Here is a 26,872-nt window from a genome sequence, read left to right as displayed (position 1 = left end):
AGTTGATACATCTAATCATTGTAGGTACTTTTTATACTATGTAGATGTTTAGCACGTGATACGATCGTAATACCGAGCACAGCTAGTGTCCCGCCGGTGCCAAGACCAGCAGGCTGATCATGCCCTCATCCTGGCGACGTGACCGCCCCCCTTGACCGTTCCGCGCTCTCTCTGGCTCCAATGGGCGACGGGTCAACAGGCCGTACGCCCATGTGTAAGACTATCTGGTTGCCCGCATGTCCCCCAAGGCGTGCAGACGGGCGTGAGGACATGATGCAGCAGTCCGTCATTTGTACAGCAACAACCACCGCGGCGAGCTAAGCGAGGGTCGGGCCAGGGTGCAACAGCGAATGGCGTTGGGGCTGCCCCCAGTAGGCGGTCGGCCTGTGACATCAACGGCCAGCTTTCACTTCTTACAACCCGCCATTATTCTTCCCGTACGCACGTGCAGCCCGCGGCTGGACTGGAAAAACAGGTACCCATGGCCGACCAACTCCTCCAGGCCAACGGCCAGAGCCGCCCTAGCAACGTCAAACACCACACTTCACCGTCTCTCATGATGAACTCGCACTTTGCGGGCGTGGGCGACAATGCCGACAAGCAGGCCTACGAGCATGGCATCCAGGTCATTGACGAGGACAAGATGTTCAAGTATGTCACGGCACCCGAGGCATCGTCCTTGCTGCGGGGCAAAATGCTAATGTCTACTCGCAATCCAGCGGAAACCTGTCGACATACCTCAGTATCGAAAATGTCATCCCCGCCGGCTTCAACTACCACCTCATTTCCGTCTTTGGCTCGCAGTCAACGGGCAAGTCGACCCTCCTCAACCACCTCTTTGGCACCCAGTTTGGTGTCATGTCGGAGCAGGAGCGTCGCCAAACTACAAAGGGAATTTGGATGAGCAAGAATAAGCGTGAGGCCGGCGGCTCGGCCATGGCAGAGAACATCTTGGTCATGGATGTCGAGGGAACAGATGGTAGAGAGCGAGGCGAGGACCAGGACTTTGAGCGGAAGAGCGCTCTCTTCGCCCTGGCCACGAGTGAAGTCCTCATTGTCAACATCTGGGAACACCAAGTTGGATTGTACCAGGGTGCCAACATGGGCCTGCTCAAGACTGTCTTTGAAGTCAACTTGCAGCTTTTTGTCAAGGATGGCCAGTGAGTATACATTGACTGGATTCGACTGTACTCTTGCACTGACAACCCCACCAGGTCGAGTCCAAAATCACTCTTATTCTTCGTCATCCGCGACCACATCGGCGTCACACCCCTCACCAACCTACAAAATACCCTGATACAAGACTTGTCCAAGCTGTGGGCGACCATATCGAAACCCACCGGTCTCGAAGCATCACGGATAGAGGACTACTTTGACTTCGCCTTTGTCGCACTACCACACAAAATCCTCCAGCCAGAAAAGTTTGAAGAAGCAGTCACAAAACTCAGCACACGGTTCAAGGAAGGATATAGCGACCCAAGGAAGAGCGGGCTCATTGACGAGACAACCGCACCCATCTTCCTTCCTCAATACCATCGGCGGATCCCTGCCGATGGCTTCCCTGCGTACGCACAGGGTGTTTGGGATCAGATCGTGAGCAACAAAGACTTGGATTTGCCAACTCAGCAGGAACTCTTGGCCCAGTTCCGGTGCGACGAGATATCTAGAGAAGTCCTTGTTGCCTTCGATGAACAGATCATGCCTCTCGAAGACAAGCAAGCTGATGCTGCTCGGGCAGGGACATTCTCGATCATCCCTGACCTTGGACCCATCATGAACACTGCACGAGCAAAGGTCCTTAAGGATTTCGACACCAATGCAAGCCGATACCACAAGGGTGTCTACAAGCGGAAGCAGGCAGAGCTCGAGGCCAAGGTCGACACACGATTGAAGGCTCTGTTCCAGAAGCAGCTCACGTCAGCCCACAAGTCTGGCGTGGAAAGCTTCAGTGAATCCGTTAGCACAGCAGTGAAGAGCGGTCAGAAGAAGGGAGGATCATACGACTTTGCACAGATTGTCGACTCTGAAAAGAAGAAGGCTCTTGCCAGATTCGAAGAGGATGCCAAAGCAATGGCTATCGAAGCGGCGACTTGGAGCAGCTACGAGAATGAGATGAAGATCTTCAACAAGGAGCTAGAAGATGTCTCTAGTCGCCTCCGTAAAGAGGAGATGAGGCGCCTAGCCACCAGAATCGAGCGCTGGGTACGCTCACGTTTGGATGAGTCCGTTGGTCTCGAGTTCAACAAGCTCGGATCCGGCCGGGGTGGTTCTGGTGCGCCTGAGCATGGTGATCGACCTCCTACTGAGAAGGACCTCTGGGACCGGGTCTGGAAGATCTTCATCGATACCGTCTCTAGTGCAGAGAAGCGGTTCACTGATCGAGCTTCCAGCTTCGACGCTAGTTCTGAAGAGGTTGAGGTCGGTCTGTGGAGACTGCGACGCAAGTCTTGGGCTGTGCTTCGTGCCAAACTTGATGAGGAGGTCATGGAGGGCAACATCCTATTGAAGCTCAGGGAAAATTTCGAAGACAAGTTCCGCTACGACGACCTCGGTGTTCCCAGAATATGGAGACCAACAGACGATATTGAGGGTATCTACACCAAGGCTCGCGAGTCCACAATCACTGTTATCCCACTCCTTGCTCGCTTCAAGCTTGCATCGACTTCGAAGCCTCCACCGCTTGATGGATGGATCGGTGAAGCACCGGCTTCAGTGACTCCAGCAGACGAGGACGATTTGACTCCCATTGGTGGTGTAGACGATGAAGAGGGCAGGAGTCTGGAAGAGGAGATGACCATTCTGTCTGACGCCAAGCAAGCCGATCTGCTTGTTCGATTCAAGAAGACTGCAGATGGCGTATACGTTGAGGCCAAGCGTAGTGCCATTGGCGGCATCACTCAAGTTCCACTATACTTTTATGGTCTTCTCCTTGCGCTCGGTTGGAACGAAATAGTTACCGGTACGTTTGTTCCTGCTCCATCAATTAGTATTTTCTTCAATACTGACACATTCCAGTTCTACGCAACCCGGTGTACTTTATCTTCCTCATTCTTATGGGTATCGGTGCCTACGTTACCTACACACTTAACCTATGGGGCCCCATGGCACGCATGGCCAACGCCGCCTCACAGCAGGGTCTTGAGGTTGGTAAGGAGCGGCTGCGCGCTTTCCTTGAGAGCTCAGATGCTGGTCGTCAAGCCATGGCTATGAGCAGCTCGAATGAGTCTCGGAGATACGAGAATGTCCGCATGGATAGGTTGAACGGAGATGGCAAGAAGAGCAGTGCTGAAGTTGAAGACTTGGACGATATCTAAATGATCAAACGTATGCTCGGGCTCTTCTTTGGACTAGACAGTGTTGGGGGTTCAATAGCACGGATTGCAGGTCTTTGACGATGTTGCGCTATGGATTTTGCCAATGGGGTTTCCCACATGTTCAGATGGCGTAGCGAAGGAATGCGAAAAGCGAAGTTGCTGTCTTTGTGCTCTGTTGTATAGTTCTAGATCGTGTCCTTCAGTATGTTCATGTCCTACCTGTAGCCATTATCGTCGCGATTAGTTGCATGTGTACTGTCGTCTACTATAGCCAAGTAGCAATGGAAAAGTTGTCCAAAGGATCTCTTGATAGTCCTTCATGCTCCTACGACCATCTCCCACCCAAACCCCATTCCTTCCCCCCTCACACCCCAAACTTCCTCGGATCCAAACTTTCAATCCTCGCACTCTTTGCCTCACCCTCAAACACAATCTCACTCAACAGCTTGCCCGTACCCGGTCCATTCTGAATCCCCCAACACGTATGACCCGCCCCCATCAGCAAACCCCGCACACTCGTCTTACCCACCAGTGGCCCCCCACGCTTCATATTCGGTAAATAACACGCTTGTCTCGCCGTCACCTCTCCATCGCGCAGTTCCTCTGACACGGACGAGACTTGGTCGATGATGTCCTGGCAGCGCTGCTCGTCGCAGTGTACGAGGTCTGTAGAGGCGGGTAGAGGGACGAGAGTGTCGCCGTCGCCGCAGGCGTAGACTTCTTGGTTGGGGCGTGCGTAGATTTCCGGTGTTACTGTCTCGCCATGTTTGCTGTTGCCGCGGGGCATGTTGATGGCGGTGAACAAGGCGTAGGCGGAGACGGGGCGGGTGGGGCGGATGGTTACGCTGTGGGCGCGGAGGGGGTAGATGGGGGTTGGGTTCCAGACTGATTTTGTCCAGGGGCCTGCAGTGAGTATGATTGTGTCGGCGGGGAGTGAGGTTTCTTGGTCCGAGTCTTTGAGTTTGTAGGAGACGGAGGTTACGGCTCCGTTTTCCTGAGTAATGTTTGTTGCAGAGCCGTAGAGGATTTTTACCCCGTTTTCTTGGGCGAGCTCGGCCATGCTTGTTGTGAATTGGTAGGGGTGGACTTGGGCGGTTGTGAAGGGAGTGCCCATTTCTTCGTAGGCTTTTATGCCTTCGGCGGCGACCCAGTCGAGGTCTTTTGGTACGCCGGCGGCTCGCAGCAGGCCGATTGCTTTCTCTGTCCGCTTCTGTAGACTCACGTGGTCTTCTTTGGCTCTGCTGTCTGCGTCGCTTTTTGCGCTCTTTTGCTTTGCTAAAATACCGTTCATGTCAATTTGGCCGCAGTGCACAGCTCGGTAGCCCCAGCGGTTAGCTCCATCATGCTTCTCGGCTAGCTCTTGATGTAGCTTGTAACTCAATGGCACGATGCAGCTGGGATAGGCCCATAATCCCAATAAGCCGCCAGCTTTTCCTGATGCGCCACCGGCAATCTTGGTCGCTTCGAGAAGGGTAATCGTATCTTTTTCTCTATCAAATTTCTCATGCTGCGAGAGAAAGTATGCTGTGGTTGACCCGATGATACCGCCACCTGACAAGAGACATCAGCCTCGGATTTCTATAGAAACCGGATGTCAGGAATAAGTACCGATGATGACAATGTTTCGTTTTTGCTGCTCTGCTGCCATGGTGGTTAGAAGGCGCGATGCTACTCTAAGCATGTGATGGTGGTTGGTAAGAAGCGTGGCGTCGATGGTGTTGCGTTTTTCGGCGGCTAATAGACCGATTATAAAGGTACGTCATAGGTTATTCCCCTCGCAACAGACTGCAAATTACTCTATTAGTTAGGTACAAGTTCGATTTCGAAGGAATTATACTAATAGGATTAACTAGTCGGAGTATCCAAGAAACGCACAAGGGAATGGAAAGGTAGACTTCTCGCAACGGGGTTTAAAAGTCCCCGCCCATGTCGCCCATGTCACCCATATCTCCCCCATCGTCTCCGCCCATATCATCGCCGTAGTTGTTCTGGACATATGTATCGCCATCATCTCCCGCCATTGCTGATCCTATGAGACCACCAGCGAGCAGACCACCCCCCGCTCCAAGAGCCATAGCCCCCATACCCGCCCCTCCTCCGGGGCGCCTGCCGCCACCGCCCATAGGCATCATTCCACCACCCATCGGCCGTCCGTAGCCTCCTCCGCCATAGTAACCCCCTCCAATAGGCTGGCCGTAGCTTGGTTGGCCGTATCCGTGGTGTTGCTGTGCGTAACCAGGCGATGGCGAATGTGACGAGCCAGAAGCCTTCCCAAGGATCTTGCCTAGGAAGCCTTTGCTCTTACCGCCCTTGTCCTGTACGGCTGTGTCCTGATATTGTCCTTGTTGGTACGGATTTGGACTTGGCTGGCCATAACCGCCATATTGTTGTGGATACGACTGGCTGGATTGGTTGTAGTAATCATTCGAGGCACCACGTGCGCGCGCTTCTTCCTCTTGTTGAAGTTTTCTTGCGAGTTTCTCATCTTCGCTAATGTTCGCATACGGGTTGTTACTACCCAGGCTTCCCTTCTCGCTCCCGCCAGTCGGGAAGCCGCCCACCGCACCGCCAGCTGAAGGCGAGACATAGTTGGGAGGGGCGCCTGGGGGCGGCGCTTCACCAGGAGGGTAGACGGGCTGCGTTGGCTTCTCCCATTGCGACTGCTTCGTATAGACGTTGACGTAGAACCACTCGTTGTACTGTGTATTCCAGACAGCCTTCCAGCCTTCGGGCACATGTGGCGGGGGAGGGCCCTGTACACACTATCAGCTATGTTTGCGCATTGGCCTAACTACACTTACTGGTGGAGGTGCGAAATCTGCCATGTTACGTGGACTGTAATGCTAATTCTGGGATGGTGTTTTGACCTAGGGTGCAGAAGAAACGATGGACTGGGATACCCAGAGATTGTGGCAGAGTGAGCTGTAATCCCGCAGTGATGGGCTGATGACCCGCGGCACTCCGTGTGAGTGCGACTTTCAATACAGTGTGCGTCATTGTGGCGCGGCGACTAGATGATGAGCCAAACACCTGCTGAGCCACATTGCGCGACTGTAATGACGACGGTACCAGTTTCCATGAATGCCATGGCACATGATTCGTAGTTTGTGCGCATTCGTTTGCACGCGAACCCTCGAGGTTGCAAGGGATCTGGATGGATATGATGTCATTCCGGGCCTGGTATGCGAACATGTATCACAAAGCTAAGACCTGCCCATGACTCTACACGACGGTACCAGAACATTGCTCCCGACTATACAGCTCCGAATCCCAAGTACCCAATATTCTTATGCACTAACATGGACCAACTTTTGTCGTCTTCTCAAAGTTGCTTTGTATGCATTCTACAGAATTGGCGATTACTGTATTGATCAGGTTGTTCCGTTGCCAATAAGGTACTTGTCGCATGGTACAATTAGCCCAAGTCTCGGTAGAGCTAAGACACTACTCAAGAGGTTGATTTGGTCCGCGACTAGCAACAGACCTTACAGCAGGCTCATTACCGATAGGTCAGACCTTCACCAACGAGAGTGAGAACGCCATCCGGATGTCGGCACGTGCGGCGACTGGTTTTGGAACACCCCTCGCATCTTCAACTAGAGATACCTACAAGAAGAAAACTTTATCTAGAACTTGTGTCACATGCAACAGAAACACATGATAGCCAGGTCGTTCGGAAAGTGGTGTTCAAGGCGACGCGAAATGGTTTCCGTATTCAGCGTGTCTGTGTATAACATGAACACTCCCAGATCTTCCTTTCTAATCGCCCTCGCTCTTTGCGTATTTCTGAAGGAAGACGGTCTGGTCTGTTTGACCCTGTGTTGTTGATCCAAGGCGGTCAAGCTGTGGAGTGATGACGTGCACATCCGCAAACAAAAATGCTGAGACAGTTTCAACAGTGTCTAATATCAGTGGTAGTAGCGTGGTGGTTACAGGGATCAGCAATTGTTACGACTACTTTCACTTGGCAGATTTGCTATTCGTTCCGGTTCTTTTTCGTCAGAGGATGTGCATATCCTACGGCGTGGAAATGCTAACGACATGTCAATAGTTGTTCTGTTACCCCAGCTGCTGAATTGTCCAAATGGCAATGAATATCGCTCTTGGTGATTTTCTTCGCGAGCTGTGTATCGACATTCCTGTTTGCTAATTTTTGGCTCCAACCAGGGCAAGTACGGCACGCTAATGTCGGCGATGAATATATCCCATGGCGGACGCACGAGGCAAATGCAATTGTTGGGTTAGGAAATGATGAAAAAGGATACTAGCGCTGAGGACGAGGTTTGTAAGACAACACTGGTAGTGTACCGATGGGTTAAAGTTAGCAACAACATTGAGGTAAGAGATAGTACCGAACAGCACGCTTACCCAAGGCCGCACTAGAACATGCAGAGACGCGCTGAGCTGAGCCCACCATGCATGTATACCGCCATGTACCTTGTTCTCGAACACTCTGGCCAACATTCCTTCGTATGTAATCCCAGGATCCGCGGTTGCGTATACGATTTGCCGGTACACGAAATGACGCGACTAAAGTCGAGTCAGACAGCCTCTCCAAGCTCGGTTTTTGTACTAGTTCAATCGATTGTCCTGTCGGATATCCGCGATCCCATGCCTTAGTAAGAGACAGGCAATAAGCAAGTGAGTGGATCAAACCGTGTTGTCTAGGCGTATAGAGGAAAAGGCGCCACAAGAAGTACCACCTTGCCTTACCTGAAAGAGAAGGAAAGGACTAAGCGTTGTTTTCGACACATGTGGCACAGGAAACCGACCCCACAGCCTCGGTCCGGTGTGCACGATATTGCAGGTATGGCAATATACGGACTGACGCAAGTATCAGTTCAATTCCGTTCAGCCACAGGATGCTACATGCGATTGCAAACGCAGCTATGCCAGTTGTGATGCGGCGCTGAACCTGCATAGCGTTGCATCGGAATTCCCCATTCGATAGATCGCAACACATATTGCCGTGCCGCTGGATGGAAAATAGTACCAGCGACGGTGCAAAGGGCGCCCGAGTTGTCCCGCTGGTAGGCTCGCTTGTAGGCGTGCATTGCGAGCTTATGTCTTGGCAACATCAGACGGGATACTCGCATGAATATGGACTAGCGTTGGGGTGTAGACAGCGCAGCTTTGGTTGAATGTGGAGATGCTTGGCGGGGCATTGATGACCAGTATATATCTAGACCAGCGCTTACAAGGAAGATGCGACCAGGCTGTCGGTGAGAGATGCGGGTGCATATCCGGCCATGGGTGGCTTCGGGTAGTAGCATGTGGTGAAGCTGACTCTTGTGCCGATCGAAGCGCCTCTATTGAGCGGTATCCTGGCTGGAGAGTCATGGGGAGATGGGTTCCAGGTACACGCCTGATATCATGAACGGCTTCAAACACGGTCGATAGTCTAGCGGGCAGATGCAGATGACGGCAACTGTGGAGCTAAGCATGCAGTAAGCGTCGACCGGACCTGGTACAAACAAGAATACAAAGAACGGACAGGTACGGAGGGCGGGAGGGTCGGAGCCGGGCGAGGCATTTTGACAGTATTGGTAAAGGCGAGATGGAAGAGTGGAGTAGCTGTCCCAACGAGGTGGAGATGGAAGGTGGCTGAGTCGAGATTGCCAGGGCGACTAAGATACTGTCGTGTGACGGTAAGTCAGGCACTGCTTGGCATACAACACCACCAGAGGCGTTATCAGTCGGCCAATCCCCATGGCTAAGAGCATTCCACGGCCTTTGACTCCAATGCAGGGTAAATCTACTCAAGATGATGATCCAGAACGAAGACTACTTCATCGCCCCCAAGGGCCGCTGCTATCGCTGGTACAACAAACCCCAACATCTTCCATCTACGCCGGCGACACCCATAGTGGACGGCCCTGGAACCAACGACTCAAGCCGTTTGCTACAACTCCCGCGAGAGCTTCGTGATGAGATATGGGAGCTGGTCTTCAACTCGACGAGGCTGACATTTGGCCTGCAATATACACCCCGCTATGGCGAGCGGTACCTCAAGCCTGCCCCACATTCGCTCGCACTATTACGCGTATGTCGCCAGATCAATGCTGAGACACGTGACATCTGGATGCAGCGCGTGCTCTTCAACTTTGAGGATCCCCAGACCATGCTCAATAGGCTGTCGGACCTGCCAGAATCTACCGTGTCGAGGATCCGCCATGTTCGCCTCATCGGCTCCCCAATGATGCGCTATCTCAAGGGCTTTGATGATCTCATGTACCGGCACGAGTCCATTTTCCAGCTACTGCCTACACTCCGGCTTGACTGCTTGACCATCTTTGCAGTTGCCGCTGCTGCACCAGAGTACGATGCTATCACCAACCTGGTCAACCGTGGCAATGGTTGGAAGGAACTTCGATACATTACTCGTAGCTCACGCATGCTTGGATTCGGTCCTTCCAGGAGTCATGGATCTCGCGAGACTGGCGACATCTGTCGTCAGCCTCAGCCGAGATTCTGGAACAAGAGACTATTGAACAGAGACGGCGAGGGTTCGGGCTCTGTTGTCCAGGTGTTCAGGGCGCTAGACGAAGACGACGTCACTGCTGTTCTCGACCCGCTTAGGCGTGAGCCGTTTGAGCAGAACCCAGAAGAGCACCTAGTCAAAGGGTTCGGCCGAGTGGATGACGAAGGGCTGACAAGGGGCGCTGGTGCACGAAGAGCCTTACTTGTTGTGGTGAAGCGTGGCGACAGCGTAGACGTGAGCCAAAAATCTCCAGGTTACGGCAAAGAGCGCGACATGAAAGCGAGGTTCAAAAAGAGAACCTGGCGAGTGCGAAACAAAATCATTGTTTGGACGTCTCCAGATAGTGAACGAGACGACGATGAAGTGGGCAATGGATGGGCGAGACCTCAACTCCGCCGGCCCCCTTATGGCTTTGACAACTACTACGATATCGACGACATGTGAAGCACACCAGATGAAATGTCTTTGCTATATGTTTTTCGGGTGTTTAGGCATTATGAAGTTTGTCCACTTCCTAAGTTGAAACAGGACAGCATGACGATATACGCGGTATCCCAGGACTCACGACAGTAACTGACTGCCATGGCGAGACTCATGGGGTGGAACGGTTATGCTACAGCTCTGCTCAACCTCTGGACGAAGCAGGTAGCCGTTATGGGAGTCACGCCTGTTGAACAGGTACAAGACCCCATGTGAGTTGGCATCAAAGAAGGCTCGGGCCGGGGATAGGATCACTGGATGGTCCGCACAATGCGAAATGGTCCGCGGGTAGCTTATCGGAGATGCTTATTTTCAAAAAGGACATGAACTCTTGGTTTGGGGGCGGCGTTGATGGACACGGCGCAAAAGGGTGAGTTGTTGTTCCAAGCATGCTTGGCTAAACAGAGCAGCTGGTGCATTCATCATGTACACGGTACAACATGTTGTTGATCACTTGTTGTGATCTTACTCTCAGAAATGTCTGTGCATGAACCGATCTGGCAGTGAGAAAAACTTTGAATACAATTGTTTTATCTTTTTAGATAAGCAGCAAGTCACTGTTGAAGCAGATACGTCCAAAGTAAACAACAATGTCCCGCGAGGGCTTTTGCATTTGGATGGCCCTTGCAGGTAAGGACAGGGCAATCATCTCACTCATCCTGTATACCGATCATGTCCTGTATCACTACCTGCAGTGTCTATGCCCATGGCATATGGCCTGGAATGAGGTTCTGTATACTGAATTCTCAGCTGAGCTATCGACAGGATCAGCGTATTCGGGTAAATGCCGCAACCTCATGGTTTGAGCCACTAGCAAACCAAAGGCAGATGATCAAAGCATGAACCCGATTTCGATACTTACGCCCTTGATAAGTTCCACGTGCTTGACGCCTTTGAGCGAGATTATCGTGTGTTGCATGACTCCCGAGCTGTATGGACAAGCCACTATCGCCCATTGTGTGTATTGTAGGGTTGTCTTGGCCAAGACATCTAGACCACCTGATAAATCCCGCTCTCTGTCTAAGGGGTATCCTTGCGGTCGACTTTAACATGACGATTACACGGTTGGAGATTTGGACGATCGTAGAATCTGCTAAGGTGTCCCGCAAAGCCGCGACCAATTGAAGAAGAAAGCATGATGAGGATAATCGGGTGGCAGAAGTTACGTCCCCTATCGAGAAAGGGTGGGGGTTCTGTAGCGAAGCAAGGATTGATTGCTGCGCTACGTTGGACACTTGGCCAATTACCGTAATGAAAAAAAGCCCCGTGGAGACAAATTGCGAAGGCCAGGAGTTGGCTGCGAAGATTGAACAATGAACAACGCTAGGTATGCGAGTATGTACCTATGTACCTATGTACATATCTGTGTCTGTATACCATAGTACTTGACGAAGAAGATGTATTAGGCAATGATGCGCCTGTTGCCACAGGGTGCAACGCCTCCCTTGGACGTAATCTCATTGGCCCCCGTCGAACGCCACCGGCCGCTTATCTTGGCAGCCCTCTCTCGACATGACCTTTCTGAGCCAAACAAATCATGATTAATTAGCCCCGTTCTTAATTACCATGGACTCGCCTTCTGAATCTCGCGGGGTTCTGTCCGACTGCATTGCGCCATCTGCCAAACAGTCGTCTCATCACACCTCGGTCCGGTCTGCGCGTATTCACTGTGGCAACCATCGCGCTGCGCGGTTGCAGGCGCGCCTCTCATCGCGCTCATCCGTTGGTTCCGTCTGGGATTGAGTTGAGATCCAGATTGCTGCTGCGCGCCTTCGAGCCTCTCTGCCTGGGCGACGATGCCGAAGGGCGCTTTCCACGTATCAAAGTGCTGAACGTCCCCGTCGTCCCCGTCCAGACATCGCACTAGGCGCCCCTACAAGTTCGCTTCATGATCGTATTCGATACTTGACGACAACTGTCCTATTGGCTGGCAATATAGCGCATCAGCGACATTTCACCGCGAAAACCATCACCATGTCAGAGGTAAAGTCCCCCACACAGCATCCGGCTCTCAGCTGAATCAGCAATGTATCCTGCCCGAGGCTAACATAACGAAGAGCGGAACTTCGCCAGACCGCGACGGCATTTATGCCTCGAATGGTCGGGCGTACGATAAGTATCATTTCCAAGAAAGAAATGTCCATTCGCACGGCATTGACCTGGACGACGATGAGGATGAAGACATTGACCAGCTCATCGAGGACCTTGAGTCGCAGGATGGTGAGAATGCCGATTATGAAGAAGAAGAAGTGCAACAACCAGGTGGTGCACGCCTCATTCCAGAAGAGCTTCTCCAGACCGATACACGCATCGGCCTTACATCGGCCGAAGTTCTCGTACGGAGAAAAAAGTATGGTGAGAACAAGATGAAAGGTACCGACTGCTCTGCCCCTGTTGCTTACCCCTGTCCGCTAACTGGTCGTAGAGGAGAAGACTAACAATTGGGTCAAATTTCTCATGTTTTTCGTTGGTCCGATTCAATTTGTCATGGAGGCAGCCGCCATCCTTGCCGCCGGTCTCCAAGATTGGGTTGACTTTGGTGTCATCTGCGGATTATTGCTCCTCAACGCAAGTGTTGGCTTCATCCAGGAATACCAGGCTGGATCCATTGTCGAGGAGCTAAAGAAAACGCTCGCTCTTAAAGCCACTGTATTACGCGATGGCACCTTGGTCGAGATTGAAGCACCAGATCTCGTACCCGGTGACATCCTACAGGTCGAGGAAGGTGTCATTGTCCCCGCGGATGGACGCATTGTCACCGAAAATGCTTTTATACAAGTTGACCAATCTTCCATCACTGGCGAGTCCTTGGCCGTCGACAAGCATCGAGGAGATACCTGCTATGCTTCTTCGGCAGTAAAACGCGGTGAGGCTTTTGTCGTCATCACAGCCACAGGCGACTCTACTTTTGTTGGTCGTGCTGCTTCTCTCGTTGCTAGCGCGTCAAGTGGGCCTGGTCACTTTACTCAAGTGCTACAGGATATCGGCACAATACTGCTGGTTCTTGTCATTATGTCACTCCTAGTCGTCTGGATAAGCTCCTTCTACAGGTCCAACCACATTATCACCATCCTTCGATTCACGCTTGCTATTACTATCGTTGGAGTTCCTGTCGGTCTTCCTGCTGTTGTTACAACGACAATGGCTGTTGGCGCTGCATACCTTGCCAAAAAGCAAGCTATTGTACAGAAGCTCTCCGCTATTGAGTCGCTTGCTGGTGTCGAAATTCTATGCTCCGACAAGACCGGAACACTGACAAAAAACAAACTTTCGTTGGCTGAACCTTACACCGTACCTGGTGTTGACCCTGAAGATCTTATGCTCACTGCTTGCTTGGCCGCTTCGCGCAAGAAAAAGGGCATCGATGCTATCGACAAAGCTTTTCTCAAGTCTCTGCGAAACTACCCCCGTGCTAAGTATGTCTTGAGCAAGTACAAGGTCATCCACTTTCATCCTTTCGACCCAGTGTCCAAGAAGGTCCAGGCGGTTGTTGAGTCGCCACAGGGTGAACGTATAACATGCGTCAAGGGTGCTCCACTGTTTGTCCTTCGAACAGTTGAGGAAGACCATCCCATTCCCGAGAATGTCGACTTGGCATACAAGAACAAGGTTGCAGAGTTTGCTTCTCGAGGCTTTCGCTCGCTTGGTGTCGCCCGTAAACGAGAGGATGAAGGGTGGGAAATCCTTGGAATAATGCCGTGCTCAGATCCTCCACGACACGACACCTATCGAACTATCAATGAGGCCAAGTCTTTGGGTCTATCAATCAAGATGCTAACTGGTGATGCGGTTGGAATTGCGCGAGAAACTTCACGTCAGCTTGGTCTTGGTAAGTGCGCAATCGAGACTACGATAGACCAATCTAACACAATCATAGGCACAAATATTTTCGACGCGGAGAAGCTTGGCCTGAGTGGAGGTGGCGAGATGCCTGGTTCGGAGTTTTATGATTTCGTCGAAGGTGCTGATGGTTTTGCTGAGGTGTTTCCGCAGCACAAGTTCAACGTCGTTGAAATCTTGCAACAACGAGGCTATCTCGTTGCAATGACTGGCGATGGCGTGAATGACGCACCATCGCTGAAGAAGGCAGATACTGGAATCGCCGTTCAGGGAGCGTCTGACGCTGCTTGTTCGGCTGCTGACATTGTGTTCCTTGCCCCTGGCCTTTCAGCCATTATCGATGCTCTCAAGACATCACGGCAGATTTTTCATCGCATGTACGCTTACGTTGTATATCGAATTGCCCTTTCGCTTCACCTCGAGATCTTCCTCGGGCTATGGATTGCCATACTGAACGAATCGCTGAACCTCCAACTAGTCGTGTTCATTGCCATCTTTGCCGATATTGGTAAGTGGTCCACACGCAACTGTCTCATCAGCTACTGACCGTACTGTAGCAACTCTGGCTATTGCCTACGACAATGCGCCATACAGCAAGACCCCAGTCAAATGGAACCTACCCAAGCTCTGGGGCATGTCCATTCTGCTCGGTGTCATTCTCGCCGTGGGAACATGGATCACCATGACAACCATGCTTCCTTACCTTACTGGTGAGCAACAAGGTGTCAATGGTGGTATCGTTCAGAATCATGGACAGCGTGACCCAATCTTGTTCCTCGAGATCACATTAACAGAAAACTGGCTGATATTCATCACTCGCGCCAATGGCCCCTTCTGGTCATCGATCCCTTCATGGCAACTTGCGGGTGCCATTCTCGTCGTGGATGTTCTCGCAACATGCTTCACGATATTTGGGTGGTTTGTTGGTGGGAGGACTAGTATCGTTGCTGTGATTCGTGTATGGGCATTTTCTTTTGGTATCTTCTGCATCATGGCGGGAGTTTACTACGTCTTGCAAGGAAGCCAGGGATTTGACAATCTCATGCATGGAAAGCTGCTCAAGCGAAAACAGAAGCAGAGAAACCTTGAAGACTTTGGTAAGTACTACTCGGAACTCTACACAGAAGCAGTTACTGATATATTGCAGTCGTTTCGCTACAGCGAGTGTCAACACAGCACGAGAAAACAACGTAGAGTGGTTGTTCTCCTAAACTCACGCGCGATCGACTATACTCTGGCGCTACGCTGTCTTGAGTAGGCCAACCGCGCCATACATGCGTTTCCGTTTTCTCCTTTTAGTCTACGCCACTAAAATGTTGATGAGAAACCCAAGTATTTCAGTCTTGTTTTCATTACGCATCTTATGGTGTTAACGTAAATACCCAGAGTTAGGGGGAAAGTCTTTCAAGAATTCCTAGTTGTTGCCTTGCCTATTATAGTGCAAGCGTGGCTTTTGCAAGAGCCACGCTGCCGAAATTAATATTATTTCCATCATTCAAGGCATGCCATTTTCAGTTGCAGGAGTTTGCAGTAAGCTCTCGATGTCGCTGTGAAAAAATGAAGAGTGCAATCTTACAATTGTGACAGCTCTAGGGATACATCTGTGTCTACTCACACGAGCAAACAATACGCTTTTGTAAGCGAAGTGGATGCGGATCACGGCAATGGCAATGGCAATGGCGTCACCTACCAGCGATGACGAACCCCACATTTGGTATTGTAACAACATGCGTACCGGGCCGGACCCTGCCGGTTACGTGTGCTAGCCCCGCAATTGCCCACTACTAGAACCCCTTCATGCTCAAGATTCTTCGAAACTGTGCAATCATTAACTATCAATCCCATTCCCGTCACAATCCAGCCATTTCCCTCACTCAATCCCACAAATCACGAGCACGAAACTTTGCAAGGATGGCCGACCTCAACGTAACCATCCCGAAGCTGAAACTCAATGACGGCAACTCAATGCCCATGCTGGCGTTTGGTACAGGAACTTCTTGGTTCAAGTCTGGTGAGGAGAGTAAGATCGATCAAGCGACTATTGATGCTGTAAAGATTGCAATTAAGTTGGGATATACTCATCTTGATGGCGCAGAGGGTATAAGCTGAGAACCCTTCTTTGTATCCATAGACTCCTGACAAGTTACAGTGTACAAGACCGAACCCGAGCTTGGGACAGGTATCAAAGAGAGCGGTGTTCCCCGCGAGAAGCTCTTCGTGACTACCAAAGTGAATGAAGGCAACATCAATAACATTCAAGGGGCGATTAAAGCTAGCTTACAAAAACTGCAGTTGGAATATGTTGACCTGTAAGGAATCTATAGCCCCCAGATATCTACTCAACACTAACTGGTGAAGCTATCTCATCCACCAACCGTGGTTTGGCAACTCAGAGGCCGATCTCCAAAAGGCCTGGGCTGATATGGAGGCAGTCCAAGCCGCAGGCCTTGCCAAATCCATTGGCGTTTCCAATTTCCTCCCCGAACATCTATCAGCCATACTGAAGACTGCCAAAGTAAAGCCGGTATGCAACCAAATCGAATTCCATCCTTACCTTCAGCACGAAAAGCTTCTTGAATTTCACAAGCAGAACGGCATCGCTACCACCGCCTATTCACCTCTGACAGCAGCTACCAGAGCGAAGGGTGGTCCTGTAGATGAATACGTAGAAGGACTGACCAAGAAGTATGCCGTGAGCGAGAATGAGATATATCTGAGGTGGTGCATTGATCAGGACATTGTACCGATCACGACCAGTAGCAAGGAGCAACGTCTGAGTGACTACTTGCGAGCGCTGACCTTCAAGTTGACGCCAAAAGAAGTCAAGGACATCAATGAATTGGGCCAGAAGAAACACCATAGGAGTTTCTGGACCCACAAGGTAGGTTTGGGCTATGAAAGTGGACATGAATTACAAGCTAACTCGATATTTAGTTAGCCGCTGACGACCGATCTTGAGGATTTCTAAGGTTATTGAAAAACGAGAGGCGTCGTTTCTGACGGGATTTATGTAAAAAAAATTACGTGCAGGTCATCAATGGCCTTCGTGCAACTCGGCTTGCAGAATGGGGGCATTCGGTCCAGTGACATCAATACCATGGAACCCGAATTTCTCGTATTCAACAATAACATTATCGTGTTTTCAGTTCCTATTGTGTTTTTTTCTAGTCATCACTCCGGCAAGTGAATTGATTATGATTTTGCTCGCATGTCATTGGCCGTGAAGTCATGTTACCAGTTGCAAGTCAGCACCGCGATGCCAAGACGGTCCGCTCAATCTTTCCGCGCGAGCTTACCAGCTTCAGGCTGCACGTCCATTTCTCGCCATTCTGCCCCCTCGCATCACCAAACGCGACCTCTGTCTACGTGCAGGACACAGCGCAGATTCTTGCGAACACACGGGGATTCAACGCCGCGCCGCGTAATTATCGCCATCATGTCGGGCGCCACTGCGAAGGGCAAGAAGCAGGCGAACAAGAACGCCTATCGCCGTGCGAAGAAGAAGCAGCAGCGCTCTGTACGTGTCGCATATCTATTCCATCGCGCATCACGAGTCAATTTGCTAACAGCCTCGAAGGAGACACCGTCGACAGCCGGCGACTCTGCGCGTGAGAGCGAATCTCCCGCACCCGAAAGCGACACAAATAACGAAGCACAGGCTGTGAAGCCCGCGGACCTACTTTCCATCGATGATATCGCGAACCAGTACAATCTCGACGACCCACTCTTCGAGGAATACAAGAATGTTTTCGAAAAGTTCAGGGAGCCGACCGATGAGGAAGCAGCGACCAAGGACGATGAAAAGCCTGAGATCTACCACTCTGACGACGACATCCCTGACGAGGATGAAGACGATGGCAAGCCCAAGCTCTCTAAGAAGCAGAGAAAGCAAATGAACAAGCTATCGGTCGCGCAGCTCAAGGCACTGGTTCCCCGACCAGAACTGGTCGAGTGGACGGACGTGTCATCATCGGATCCCCAGCTACTAATCTCCATTAAGGCAGCCAAAAACGTCATACCCGTACCCTCTCACTGGTCGCTCAAGCGTGAATATCTGTCATCCAAGCGAGGTATCGAAAAGCCACCCTTCACTCTACCCAAATTCATTCAGGAGACAGGTATTGCAGAAATGCGAGATGCGGTCTTGGAAAAGCAGGCAGAGATGACTATGAGGCAGAAACAGCGAGAGCGTGTGCAAGGAAAACTTGGCAAGCTTGACATTGACTATGCGAAGCTCTATGATGCCTTCTTCAGACGACAGACCAAGCCAGAGCTGACCCGATACGGCGAGGTCTACTACGAAGGCAAGGAATTCGAAACCAACCTTGTAAACCTCAAGCCAGGCGAGTTGAGCGAAGAACTTCGCGAGGCACTTGGAATGGCACCTGGTCACCCGCCTCCTTGGCTCATCAACATGCAACGTTACGGCCCCCCGCCATCGTATCCCAACATGCGCGTACCCGGTGTCAATGCCCCGATCCCTCCAGGCTCCTCTTGGGGTTTCCAGCCTGGTCAATGGGGAAAGCCCCCCACAGATGAAGCCGGTAAGCCACTTTTCGGAGGAGACCTGTACGGCACTGCTATTTTGGAGGAACAACAGCAACCGACACATGTGGGCGAACCCGTTGAGCGCGGTATTTGGGGAACACTTCGAGCTGAGGGTGAGAGTGAGGACGAAGAAAGTGAAGAGGAAGAAGACGATGAAGATGAGGACGAAGATGAAGGAGACGAGGATGCAAGCGGCATACAAACATCCATGACTAGTGCCTCGGCTATGCCATCTGAGATTGGGGGCGCAGAAAGCATTAGTGGAGAATTTCAGCTCAGGAAACAGCGCAAGGGGATCGAGACGGAAGAGCCAGGTGCGCCGCGAAGTGCATACACTGTGCTTCCAGAGAAGAACATATCTGCGACTGGCTTCTTTGGTGGTGAGCATGCTTATGATCTGGATGCGGCTAGGCGCGATGCGCTTGGACACGCTCAGAAGAAACGCAAAGCTGGAGACATCGATGTATCTGTTGATATTGACCAGTTGGCGGACAGCGACAAGCTGGACAAGGACGCACTAAAGAAAGAGTATGAGTCTAGGCAGCGGGCTGAGGCACAGGGACAATGGCAGAGTATCGACCAAGACGATCTCGCCGATATGATCAACCAGGAAAGCAGGAAGAGGACCAAGAGGGAGGATGAGCGAAAGACTAGGCGCTAGGCCTGCACTGTCAAGAGTCCAATGGGGACATGAATTTTGTATAAAAGATCCAGGATTGCACTTTCAGGGGCTCCAAGAGCGAGCTGGCGTCACGGATGTCACGGGTCAATAGGGCTTCGGCATACTCAGCATTGGGAAACGGCGTTATATGTGGCAATCAAGTGTGCCCACAGATGAGTATAATCAAGATGAAGATTTTCAATATTCGAGGCACAGCAATGGACAGGGATGACACGGTGACTATGGATACGAACTTCCGCTACGCCACGATTGACGCACCGAAGACGCGAACAGCAAGGCAAGGGGGCGGAACAAAGCAGCCAATAGTTGTGAGTTGACAACTCCTGCCAGACTCAACATGAGAATGCTTGAAATGTTGAGATGTGCCAAACGGCAGTTGAGTCAACAAATTTCTCGAAGATCAAGTGATACACCTTCACGTTTGGAAGAATGGTAGGGTGGCAATTATCGCACACGTACACGCCACACACGACCATCACTCTCGTCCACTTGATTGCATGTCCTAAGGAAGAGAAGAAAAGGAAAGAAGAGCTGAAACTTGCAGGCAGCCATCCATTGTCGATGCGAAGGCCAGAGCTTGACACGCTATAAGCCACAATTCAGCCCAAGGCACGTGACCGGCCAACGCGTTCAGTTGCAGTGGGCTTGGCTTTGAACTTCACTTTTTGCAGACCCAACACACAGGACGCCAAACACTCCCCACCGCTCCACCACCGCGACTATCAGTTGCAGACTCATACCCATTCTTTTCAGTGTATTCGGCCATTTCTACTATTTACGATAGGTCAAGCGCATTACTTTTGGTTCCGAAATGGACAGGGATCGCGAGCGAGATCGTGATCGAGGAGACAGAAGGTTTGTCAACACCAGGCTATCGCTTGTACACTGATGGACGGCATATGGACTTGTTCGGTCTTTGAAAATGATTGGAAGCGCCACTGCTAACGTGGAGTTAAGAGACGATAGGTATTCAAACACATACCGTCCACGTTCCCCCGGGCCACGCCCACGCTCTCCGCGCGGAGACAGCTATCGTGCTCGCTCACCTCCCTTCCGTCGAGCAAGTCCGCCTCGCCGTAGCTCTCCACCTCGTCGCGGTATAGCCTCCGCTGATACCTACGTCCCTGGGGGCCGCTCCTCCCGTCCGCGAAGCCGCTCGCCTGCGTTCCGAAGAAGGTCACGAAGTCCACGTCGCGACGACAACTGGAGGGCACGCCCTCGCTCACCTCCCCGTCGAGCATTTTCACCCAGACGTGATGACTACAGAAACGACAGGCCAAGATCACCGCGACGGGACCGGGATCAATACGATTCGTACGCTCGTTCTCCACGGCCACGCGAAAGGTCGCCACTACTTCTGAGAGAACGTGATGTGTCTCCAGCAAGGAGCCGGGGGATGCGCTCGCCTATTCGCTCAAGCCGATACGAAGAACCACGTTCCCGGGTGAATAGGTACGTTTAGAGCCCCTTGCTTACGAGAACGATTTGCTTACCAATTTGAAGCCCTCCCCCACGACGATACTCTCCGCCACGAGACTATAGGCGCAGGTCACCTTCGTTGAGACGCGAACGCCCCGACCCGTATACTGCCGATACTTGGAGGAGTCGTAGGTCGCCTTCTCCAGCGCGGCCAACCTACACTTCAAATGAGCCATCAGGCAGAGACTCTGCCGCTACCTCGCGCCGCTCTTCCCCGCCACCTATCCATCCTAGCCGGGCCGCACTCGTGGAGGACCTCCCTGTCAGAGAACCTGCTTCAGCACCAAGATCACCTTTTCGAGAGCGGCTTCCCGAAAGAGGCCGAGACTTTAGTCGTGAGCGAGAACGATCCCCTCCACGTCGTAGAGAGAGCCCTCCGACTGGGCCGCGTGGGGACCGAGACTTTGCGCCTCCAACAGGTCCTTCTTCATCGTATCGCAATGGTGAAGGCAACTTTGCTCGAGCGCCCCCAACTGGCCCTTCCAGTCGCAGCTATCCCTCGCCTGCCATATCCCCACCAGCAGGTCCATCAAACTCGACAGCGCTACCTCCCACATTTCCTCGAGGAAGTAACCCCGTTTTAACGGCTCCAACACGGCCACGCGGTGGAGGTCGCGGTTTTGGTGGGTACGAAGGGCGAGGAGATTTCTCTGGATCCTCTTCACGCAGAGGGTCATGGGGCGCAGGACCTCGGGGAGGAGGCTACTATGGCGGCGCACCATCCGGTCCTCGTGGTAGCAGCAGCGGTCCCGGTGGAGCAGCGCCTTTTGCACCCTCTTTCCGCGGCTCAAACAACTCTACCGCTACAACGTATCCACGTACAATGCGTTTCCGCGACCATCTAGCCGATCTACCAAAAGAGATTCCTGGAGGCCAAAAAGCCCCTGAGATGTATGACAAGAGTAAGATTCTGAAACTAGAGGCAGAGGCACAGAAGCTTAGGGAATTGATTGATAAGAAGGAGGATGCAAAGAGGCAGAAGCTGAGGGAGTGGGACGGTCTTGAACGTGAAGCTGAGACAGCTCAGTTGAAGGTGGACTTGGCTGAAAGCTCGCTGAGGGGTCTGAATGGTGAAGCAGATGTGCGCGACGCCTTCTAGGTGGAACTCTGTCCAAAACCTGAGGTTTGGGAAGATATCAGTAATGCTTGACAGAAGCTGGGAAAGGCTGAGGTGTGCTTGAGCAACTATGAATGGGGAATGCATGAGATGATCTGCAGCTACACGAAGTTGGACAGGATTGAATGGCTTGTACGATATGGCAGAACCATGGTTATCTAGGGATATGATCTACGCATGCATCTCTAGTTGCTGGTTGGTGACAAAGTATATGTAATCGTTGACTGAGATGATGTAGCGTGTGCTCCTAAGATCTTGTGTTAGAATGATGAGAATATTTCTCAACAATCATGTGTCTTATGATCCTTCTTGTGCAGTAAATGTCGCCCTTGTGGTGGTGATGGTGCATATGCGGTCACTCACATAGTCCGGCTAGATGAATCTACTGCGGATTACCGATTGGTCAAGATTGATTCTCCACCTGCATGTCTGACTCGCCGAACGCCAAATTGTTGCAGCAGCTCTAACAAACTCACCAACCCTCCTCCAACTTCCGCTCCCCTGCTCTACTGTCGCAAATATGGTGGGCAAAAAGGTACAAACACTGGCGCACAAATGCTCGTATATAACTAACATGTGCAAAGGAAGTTGCGCCCCCCAAGCCCAAAGCTGCCCCGCGCGGGGCGACAAAGGCGAAGGGTGCGCCTGGCGCACCCGAAGTCCAAAAGGTCGACGGCGGCGATTCTATGGAGATTGATTCTGAGGGCGCCAATCCTCAAGCGAGTGCTGGAAGTAGCGCGGCAGATCTCAATCCTGGGGCTTCTACGTCAGCAGATCAAACGCGAAAGCGACGAGCGCCACTCACCCACGCAAAAGACGAGTTTGCCGCCCTTCTCGAACCTTTCTACTATGGCAAGAGTCTGACCGACCCGATCAACACCGCGCGCGACAAATGGAATCTACTGCCAGCCTTCTTGAAGACTAAGGGTCTCGTGAAACAGCACGTTGACTCTTACAACCACTTTGTCGATGTCGACTTGAAGAAGATTATCAAAGCCAATCGTTTCGTCCGTAGCGACTTCGACCCTAAATTTCTCCTCGAATACACGGATATCCGCGTACTATCGCCGAACCGACAGGAAGAAGATGACCTCGAGCATCATCGCAGTACCATTACACCCAACGAGTGCCGGTTACGTGACATGACATATGCTGCGCCGATAGTAGTGGATATCATATACACTAGGGGAAACGCCAAGGTCAAGCGGACGGGAATCAAGATTGGTAGGATGCCTATCATGCTGAAGAGTAACAAATGTGTACTTGCTGGAAAGAACGATCGCGAAATGGCTGTCATGGAGGAGTGTCCGCTAGATCCAGGAGGCTATTTTATCACACGTGGACAAGAGAAGGTTATCCTTGTTCAGGAGCAGCTGAACAAGAATCGAGTCATTGTCGAAAGCGCAAAAGGAATTATGCAAGCCAGCGTTACGAGTTCCACCCACGAGAGGCGGACGAAGACGTATGTTATCCAAAAGAAAGGACTCATGTACCTTCGACACAACACTCTTTCTGAAGAGATTCCAATCGTGTTTGTCATGAAGGCACTAGGAGTTCATTCCGATAAAGAGATTCTCCTTATGATTGCCGGAGAAGATAGTGCATACCAGGACAATTTTGCCATCAATTTCGAGGCGTGCGCGAGGGAGCAGATTCATACACAAGAAAGAGCGCTGGAATACATTGGCCACCGCGTACGACTAGTCAAGAAGCCGCTTGGTACCTCGCGCAACAGGAACTACCACCTTGAGGCAATTGAATGTCTATCAAACGTTGTCCTTCCCCACGTCCCGGTCGAGGGCACGAATTACCGACCCAAGGCACTATACGTAGCTCTCATGGCTCGGAGAGTTCTGATGGCGATGCAAGACCCGAAGCTAGTAGACGATCGTGACTATGTTGGCAACAAACGTCTTGAGCTGTCTGGGCAGATGTTGTCCCTCTTGTTTGAAGATCACTTCAAGCGCTTTAACCACGATTTCAAGCTCAGCATCGACAAGGTTCTCAAGAAGCAAGTAAGGGCGCAGGAGTTTGATGCCTTTTCCCACTTCAGCGTTCACAAGAACCACATTACCATGGGTGTCGAGCGCGCAATTGCTACCGGAAATTGGAGTTTGAAGCGATTCAAGATGGAGCGGGCCGGAGTCACGCACGTCTTGAGTAGACTTAGTTATATTGCAGCACTGGGTATGATGACGAGAATCAGTTCGCAGTTTGAGAAAACTCGTAAGGTCTCTGGTCCTCGTGCACTTCAGCCCTCGCAATTTGGTATGCTTTGTACTTCTGATACACCAGAAGGAGAGGCTTGTGGTCTAGTCAAGAACCTGGCACTCATGACGCACATTACGACCGAAGATGATGATGACCCAGTTCGCAAGATTGTGTTCATGTTGGGTGCTGAGGACATTTGTTCACAAACAGGAGAAGAGATCCATGCTGAGGGTGTTTATAGTGTCTGTCTCAATGGTACGCCCATTGCTGTCACAGACACTCCAAAGCGATTCCTCAACAGCTTCCGGAAACTCCGACGAATGGGACGTATTTCCGAGTTCACTAGCATCCATATCGACCATGACCACTGCGAAGTCCACATCGCTACTGACGAAGGGCGAATTTGTAGGCCAATGATTATTGTTGAGAATCAACACTCAAAAGTTACTTCGCGGTACTTGAAAGCGCTTCGCAAGGGTACCATGGAGTTTGAGGATTTCCTGACAAGAGGTCTCGTGGAGTATCTTGACACCAACGAAGAGAACGATACCAACATTGCCCTCAAGGAGAGTGAGATCAATCAACACACGACACACCTGGAGATCGAGCCCTTCACAATTTTGGGCGCTGTCGCTGGTCTCATTCCTTATCCTCATCACAACCAGTCGCCTCGTAACACCTATCAATGTGCTATGGGTAAGCAAGCAATTGGCGCCATAGCATACAACCAGTTCAACAGGATAGACACACTGCTATACCTGATGGTCTACCCGCAACAACCCATGGTCAAGACGCGAACCATTGAACTCACAAAGTACGACAAGCTTCCGGCAGGTCAGAATGCAACCGTCGCTGTCATGTCATACTCGGGTTACGATATCGAAGATGCTCTCATTCTCAATAAGGCGTCATGCGATCGAGGATTTGGTCGTTGTCAAGTATTTAAGAAGCACGTCACGCCTCTTAAAACGTACGCCAACAACACTTCCGATCGCATCAACGCCGGCGCCCTTGATGTCGCAAATCCCAACCACCAGGCGATTGGTCAAGATGGTATTGCTCAAGTCGGCGCTCGCCTCGAGGCCGGCGATGCCTTCCTGTTGAAATCGATACCTCAAGATACCGCGGGTCCAGCGTCGAATTTGTACAAAGACAAGCCAGAAAGGTACAAGTTGCCCGACTGCAGCTACATCGACAAAGCCTGCATCACAGAAAACGAATCAGGCACAACGCTGATCAAACTACTCCTGCGCCAAACCCGTCGTCCAGAACTCGGCGACAAATTCTCATCTCGCCACGGTCAAAAAGGTACTACGGGTCTGATTGTCCAGCAAGAAGACATGCCCTTCAACGACCAAGGCATCTGCCCCGACATCATCATGAACCCGCACGGTTTCCCCTCGCGTATGACAGTCGGCAAAATGATGGAACTCCTCTCCGGCAAAGCTGGCGTCCTCAACGGCACCCTCGAATACGGCACTGCCTTTGGCGGCTCCACCGTCGAAGACATGTCGCAGATTCTCGTAGAAAAAGGCTTCTCCTACACCGGAAAAGACTACCTTACCTCTGGCATCACGGGCGAAGCCCACCAATTCTACACCTTCTTCGGCCCCATTTACTACCAGAAACTCAAGCACATGGTCCAGGATAAAATGCACTCGCGTGCCCGTGGTCCCCGTGCTATCCTCACCCGCCAGCCGACGGAAGGTCGTGCAAGAGACGGTGGTTTGCGTCTGGGAGAAATGGAACGTGATTGTTTGATTGCGTATGGTGCGTCGCAGCTCTTGCTCGAGCGCTTGATGATTAGTTCTGATGCGCACAATGTGGATGTTTGTGAGAAGTGTATGTCCTTTTCCCCCTTTTCCTCTCCACTCTTCTTTCTTCCCGAAAGCAAAGCTAATGTATGTCGCAGGCGGCCAAATGGGATACAGCGGATACTGCAAACTCTGCGAGAGCGAAAAAGCGGTTCGTAAGATTACCATGCCGTACGCTGCCAAGCTTTTGATCCAGGAACTGGGCAGTATGAATGTCAAGGTTACGATTGGGCTGGAGGATGAGTTTCCAAGGGATGCGTGAGAGTGGGGAAAAAAGTTTGAGGGCATTTAACGGGCGCTGGAGGGGTTTGTATGCATAGCGTGGCGTTTGATTTACGACGCATTTTTTTTCATGTGACAAGGCAACGGAGATTATGGGTATTTTTGTAGTAACATATGATATTTCATTCATGTCATTCATTTCGTAAGAGTTTATGGATAGACATAGGCTGTGATACTATGCAGTTCCACAAATACATAATCATCCCTTTTCCCTCAATCGCCGACTCCAAACTCTCAACCTATCTCTCGTACTTGGAGTGAGCGGCTGGCCAAAAACGGCTCCGAAAGTAAACATCATGGACAAGATATCAGCAGGCTCAAGATAGCGAGCAACGCACAGCCAGAGCTCTGCAGGCATATAGACTATTCCTGGATACATTGGAGGTCTATGTGACAGGCTTAGCATGTGGGCGAGAGTGGTTGGGGTAAGTTTTGGTGAGAGGTTGTGGCGCTGAAAGGTAGGATAGATAGCCAAGGCAAGATTGATCAGATTGCTGTTTCCCACATATTCGTAGATAATCAGAAGTAGTTCTGCAGGGAGGTCATCGAAAGGATTACCATTCGTAAATGGCCCCGGCGGCGGGGGCGGCGGAGGAGCTCCAGCGGTCGCGGACATGCTCACGT

The 26,872-nt window shown here is 51.5% G+C and overlaps 10 protein-coding genes across 10 annotated transcripts; 7 read left to right on the top strand and 3 right to left on the bottom strand.

Moving 5' to 3' along the window:
• Positions 1 to 481: 481 nt before the first annotated feature.
• On the top strand, positions 482 to 3,314 carry COCVIDRAFT_85482 (hypothetical protein; the record flags this gene model as incomplete). Its single annotated transcript, XM_014706487.1, has 4 exons — positions 482 to 651; positions 720 to 1,160; positions 1,215 to 2,959; positions 3,016 to 3,314. The coding sequence occupies 4 exons, from the start codon at positions 482 to 484 to the stop codon at positions 3,312 to 3,314; spliced, it is 2,655 nt and encodes an 884-aa protein (XP_014561973.1).
• A 364-nt stretch (positions 3,315 to 3,678) lies between these two features.
• Positions 3,679 to 4,962, bottom strand: COCVIDRAFT_11639 (hypothetical protein; the record flags this gene model as incomplete). Its single annotated transcript, XM_014706358.1, has 2 exons — positions 3,679 to 4,865; positions 4,923 to 4,962. The coding sequence occupies 2 exons, from the start codon at positions 4,960 to 4,962 to the stop codon at positions 3,679 to 3,681; spliced, it is 1,227 nt and encodes a 408-aa protein (XP_014561844.1).
• Positions 4,963 to 5,224: 262 nt separating this feature from the next.
• Positions 5,225 to 6,139, bottom strand: COCVIDRAFT_11638 (hypothetical protein; the record flags this gene model as incomplete). The annotated part of the gene is made up of 2 exons (XM_014706357.1): positions 5,225 to 6,067; positions 6,116 to 6,139. 2 exons carry the CDS (start codon positions 6,137 to 6,139, stop codon positions 5,225 to 5,227), a joined length of 867 nt encoding a protein of 288 aa, XP_014561843.1.
• Positions 6,140 to 9,078: 2,939 nt separating this feature from the next.
• COCVIDRAFT_11637 (hypothetical protein) lies at positions 9,079 to 10,239 on the top strand (the record flags this gene model as incomplete). The annotated part of the gene is made up of 1 exon (XM_014706356.1): positions 9,079 to 10,239. One exon carries the CDS (start codon positions 9,079 to 9,081, stop codon positions 10,237 to 10,239), a length of 1,161 nt encoding a protein of 386 aa, XP_014561842.1.
• A 2,010-nt stretch (positions 10,240 to 12,249) lies between these two features.
• On the top strand, positions 12,250 to 15,309 carry COCVIDRAFT_11636 (hypothetical protein; the record flags this gene model as incomplete). Its single annotated transcript, XM_014706355.1, has 6 exons — positions 12,250 to 12,258; positions 12,333 to 12,648; positions 12,701 to 14,104; positions 14,153 to 14,623; positions 14,673 to 15,212; positions 15,263 to 15,309. 6 exons carry the CDS (start codon positions 12,250 to 12,252, stop codon positions 15,307 to 15,309), a joined length of 2,787 nt encoding a protein of 928 aa, XP_014561841.1.
• Positions 15,310 to 16,026: 717 nt separating this feature from the next.
• COCVIDRAFT_22190 (hypothetical protein) lies at positions 16,027 to 17,083 on the top strand (the record flags this gene model as incomplete). Its single annotated transcript, XM_014706381.1, has 4 exons — positions 16,027 to 16,213; positions 16,265 to 16,424; positions 16,474 to 16,996; positions 17,054 to 17,083. 4 exons carry the CDS (start codon positions 16,027 to 16,029, stop codon positions 17,081 to 17,083), a joined length of 900 nt encoding a protein of 299 aa, XP_014561867.1.
• Positions 17,084 to 17,551: 468 nt separating this feature from the next.
• On the top strand, positions 17,552 to 19,324 carry COCVIDRAFT_22189 (hypothetical protein; the record flags this gene model as incomplete). Its single annotated transcript, XM_014706380.1, has 2 exons — positions 17,552 to 17,632; positions 17,693 to 19,324. The coding sequence occupies 2 exons, from the start codon at positions 17,552 to 17,554 to the stop codon at positions 19,322 to 19,324; spliced, it is 1,713 nt and encodes a 570-aa protein (XP_014561866.1).
• A 2,323-nt stretch (positions 19,325 to 21,647) lies between these two features.
• COCVIDRAFT_85164 (hypothetical protein) lies at positions 21,648 to 21,923 on the top strand (the record flags this gene model as incomplete). Its single annotated transcript, XM_014706486.1, has 1 exon — positions 21,648 to 21,923. One exon carries the CDS (start codon positions 21,648 to 21,650, stop codon positions 21,921 to 21,923), a length of 276 nt encoding a protein of 91 aa, XP_014561972.1.
• Positions 21,924 to 22,461: 538 nt separating this feature from the next.
• Positions 22,462 to 26,228, top strand: COCVIDRAFT_22187 (hypothetical protein; the record flags this gene model as incomplete). The annotated part of the gene is made up of 3 exons (XM_014706379.1): positions 22,462 to 22,476; positions 22,526 to 25,994; positions 26,065 to 26,228. The coding sequence occupies 3 exons, from the start codon at positions 22,462 to 22,464 to the stop codon at positions 26,226 to 26,228; spliced, it is 3,648 nt and encodes a 1,215-aa protein (XP_014561865.1).
• A 219-nt stretch (positions 26,229 to 26,447) lies between these two features.
• Positions 26,448 to 26,864, bottom strand: COCVIDRAFT_85205 (hypothetical protein; the record flags this gene model as incomplete). Its single annotated transcript, XM_014706485.1, has 1 exon — positions 26,448 to 26,864. One exon carries the CDS (start codon positions 26,862 to 26,864, stop codon positions 26,448 to 26,450), a length of 417 nt encoding a protein of 138 aa, XP_014561971.1.
• Between the last annotated feature and the right edge of the window lie 8 nt (positions 26,865 to 26,872).

This window comes from Bipolaris victoriae, assembly GCF_000527765.1.
Source record: "Bipolaris victoriae FI3 unplaced genomic scaffold scaffold_3, whole genome shotgun sequence".
Taxonomy (NCBI): Eukaryota; Fungi; Ascomycota; class Dothideomycetes; order Pleosporales; family Pleosporaceae; genus Bipolaris; species Bipolaris victoriae.
This window is presented reverse-complemented; position numbering and strand designations above follow the sequence as displayed.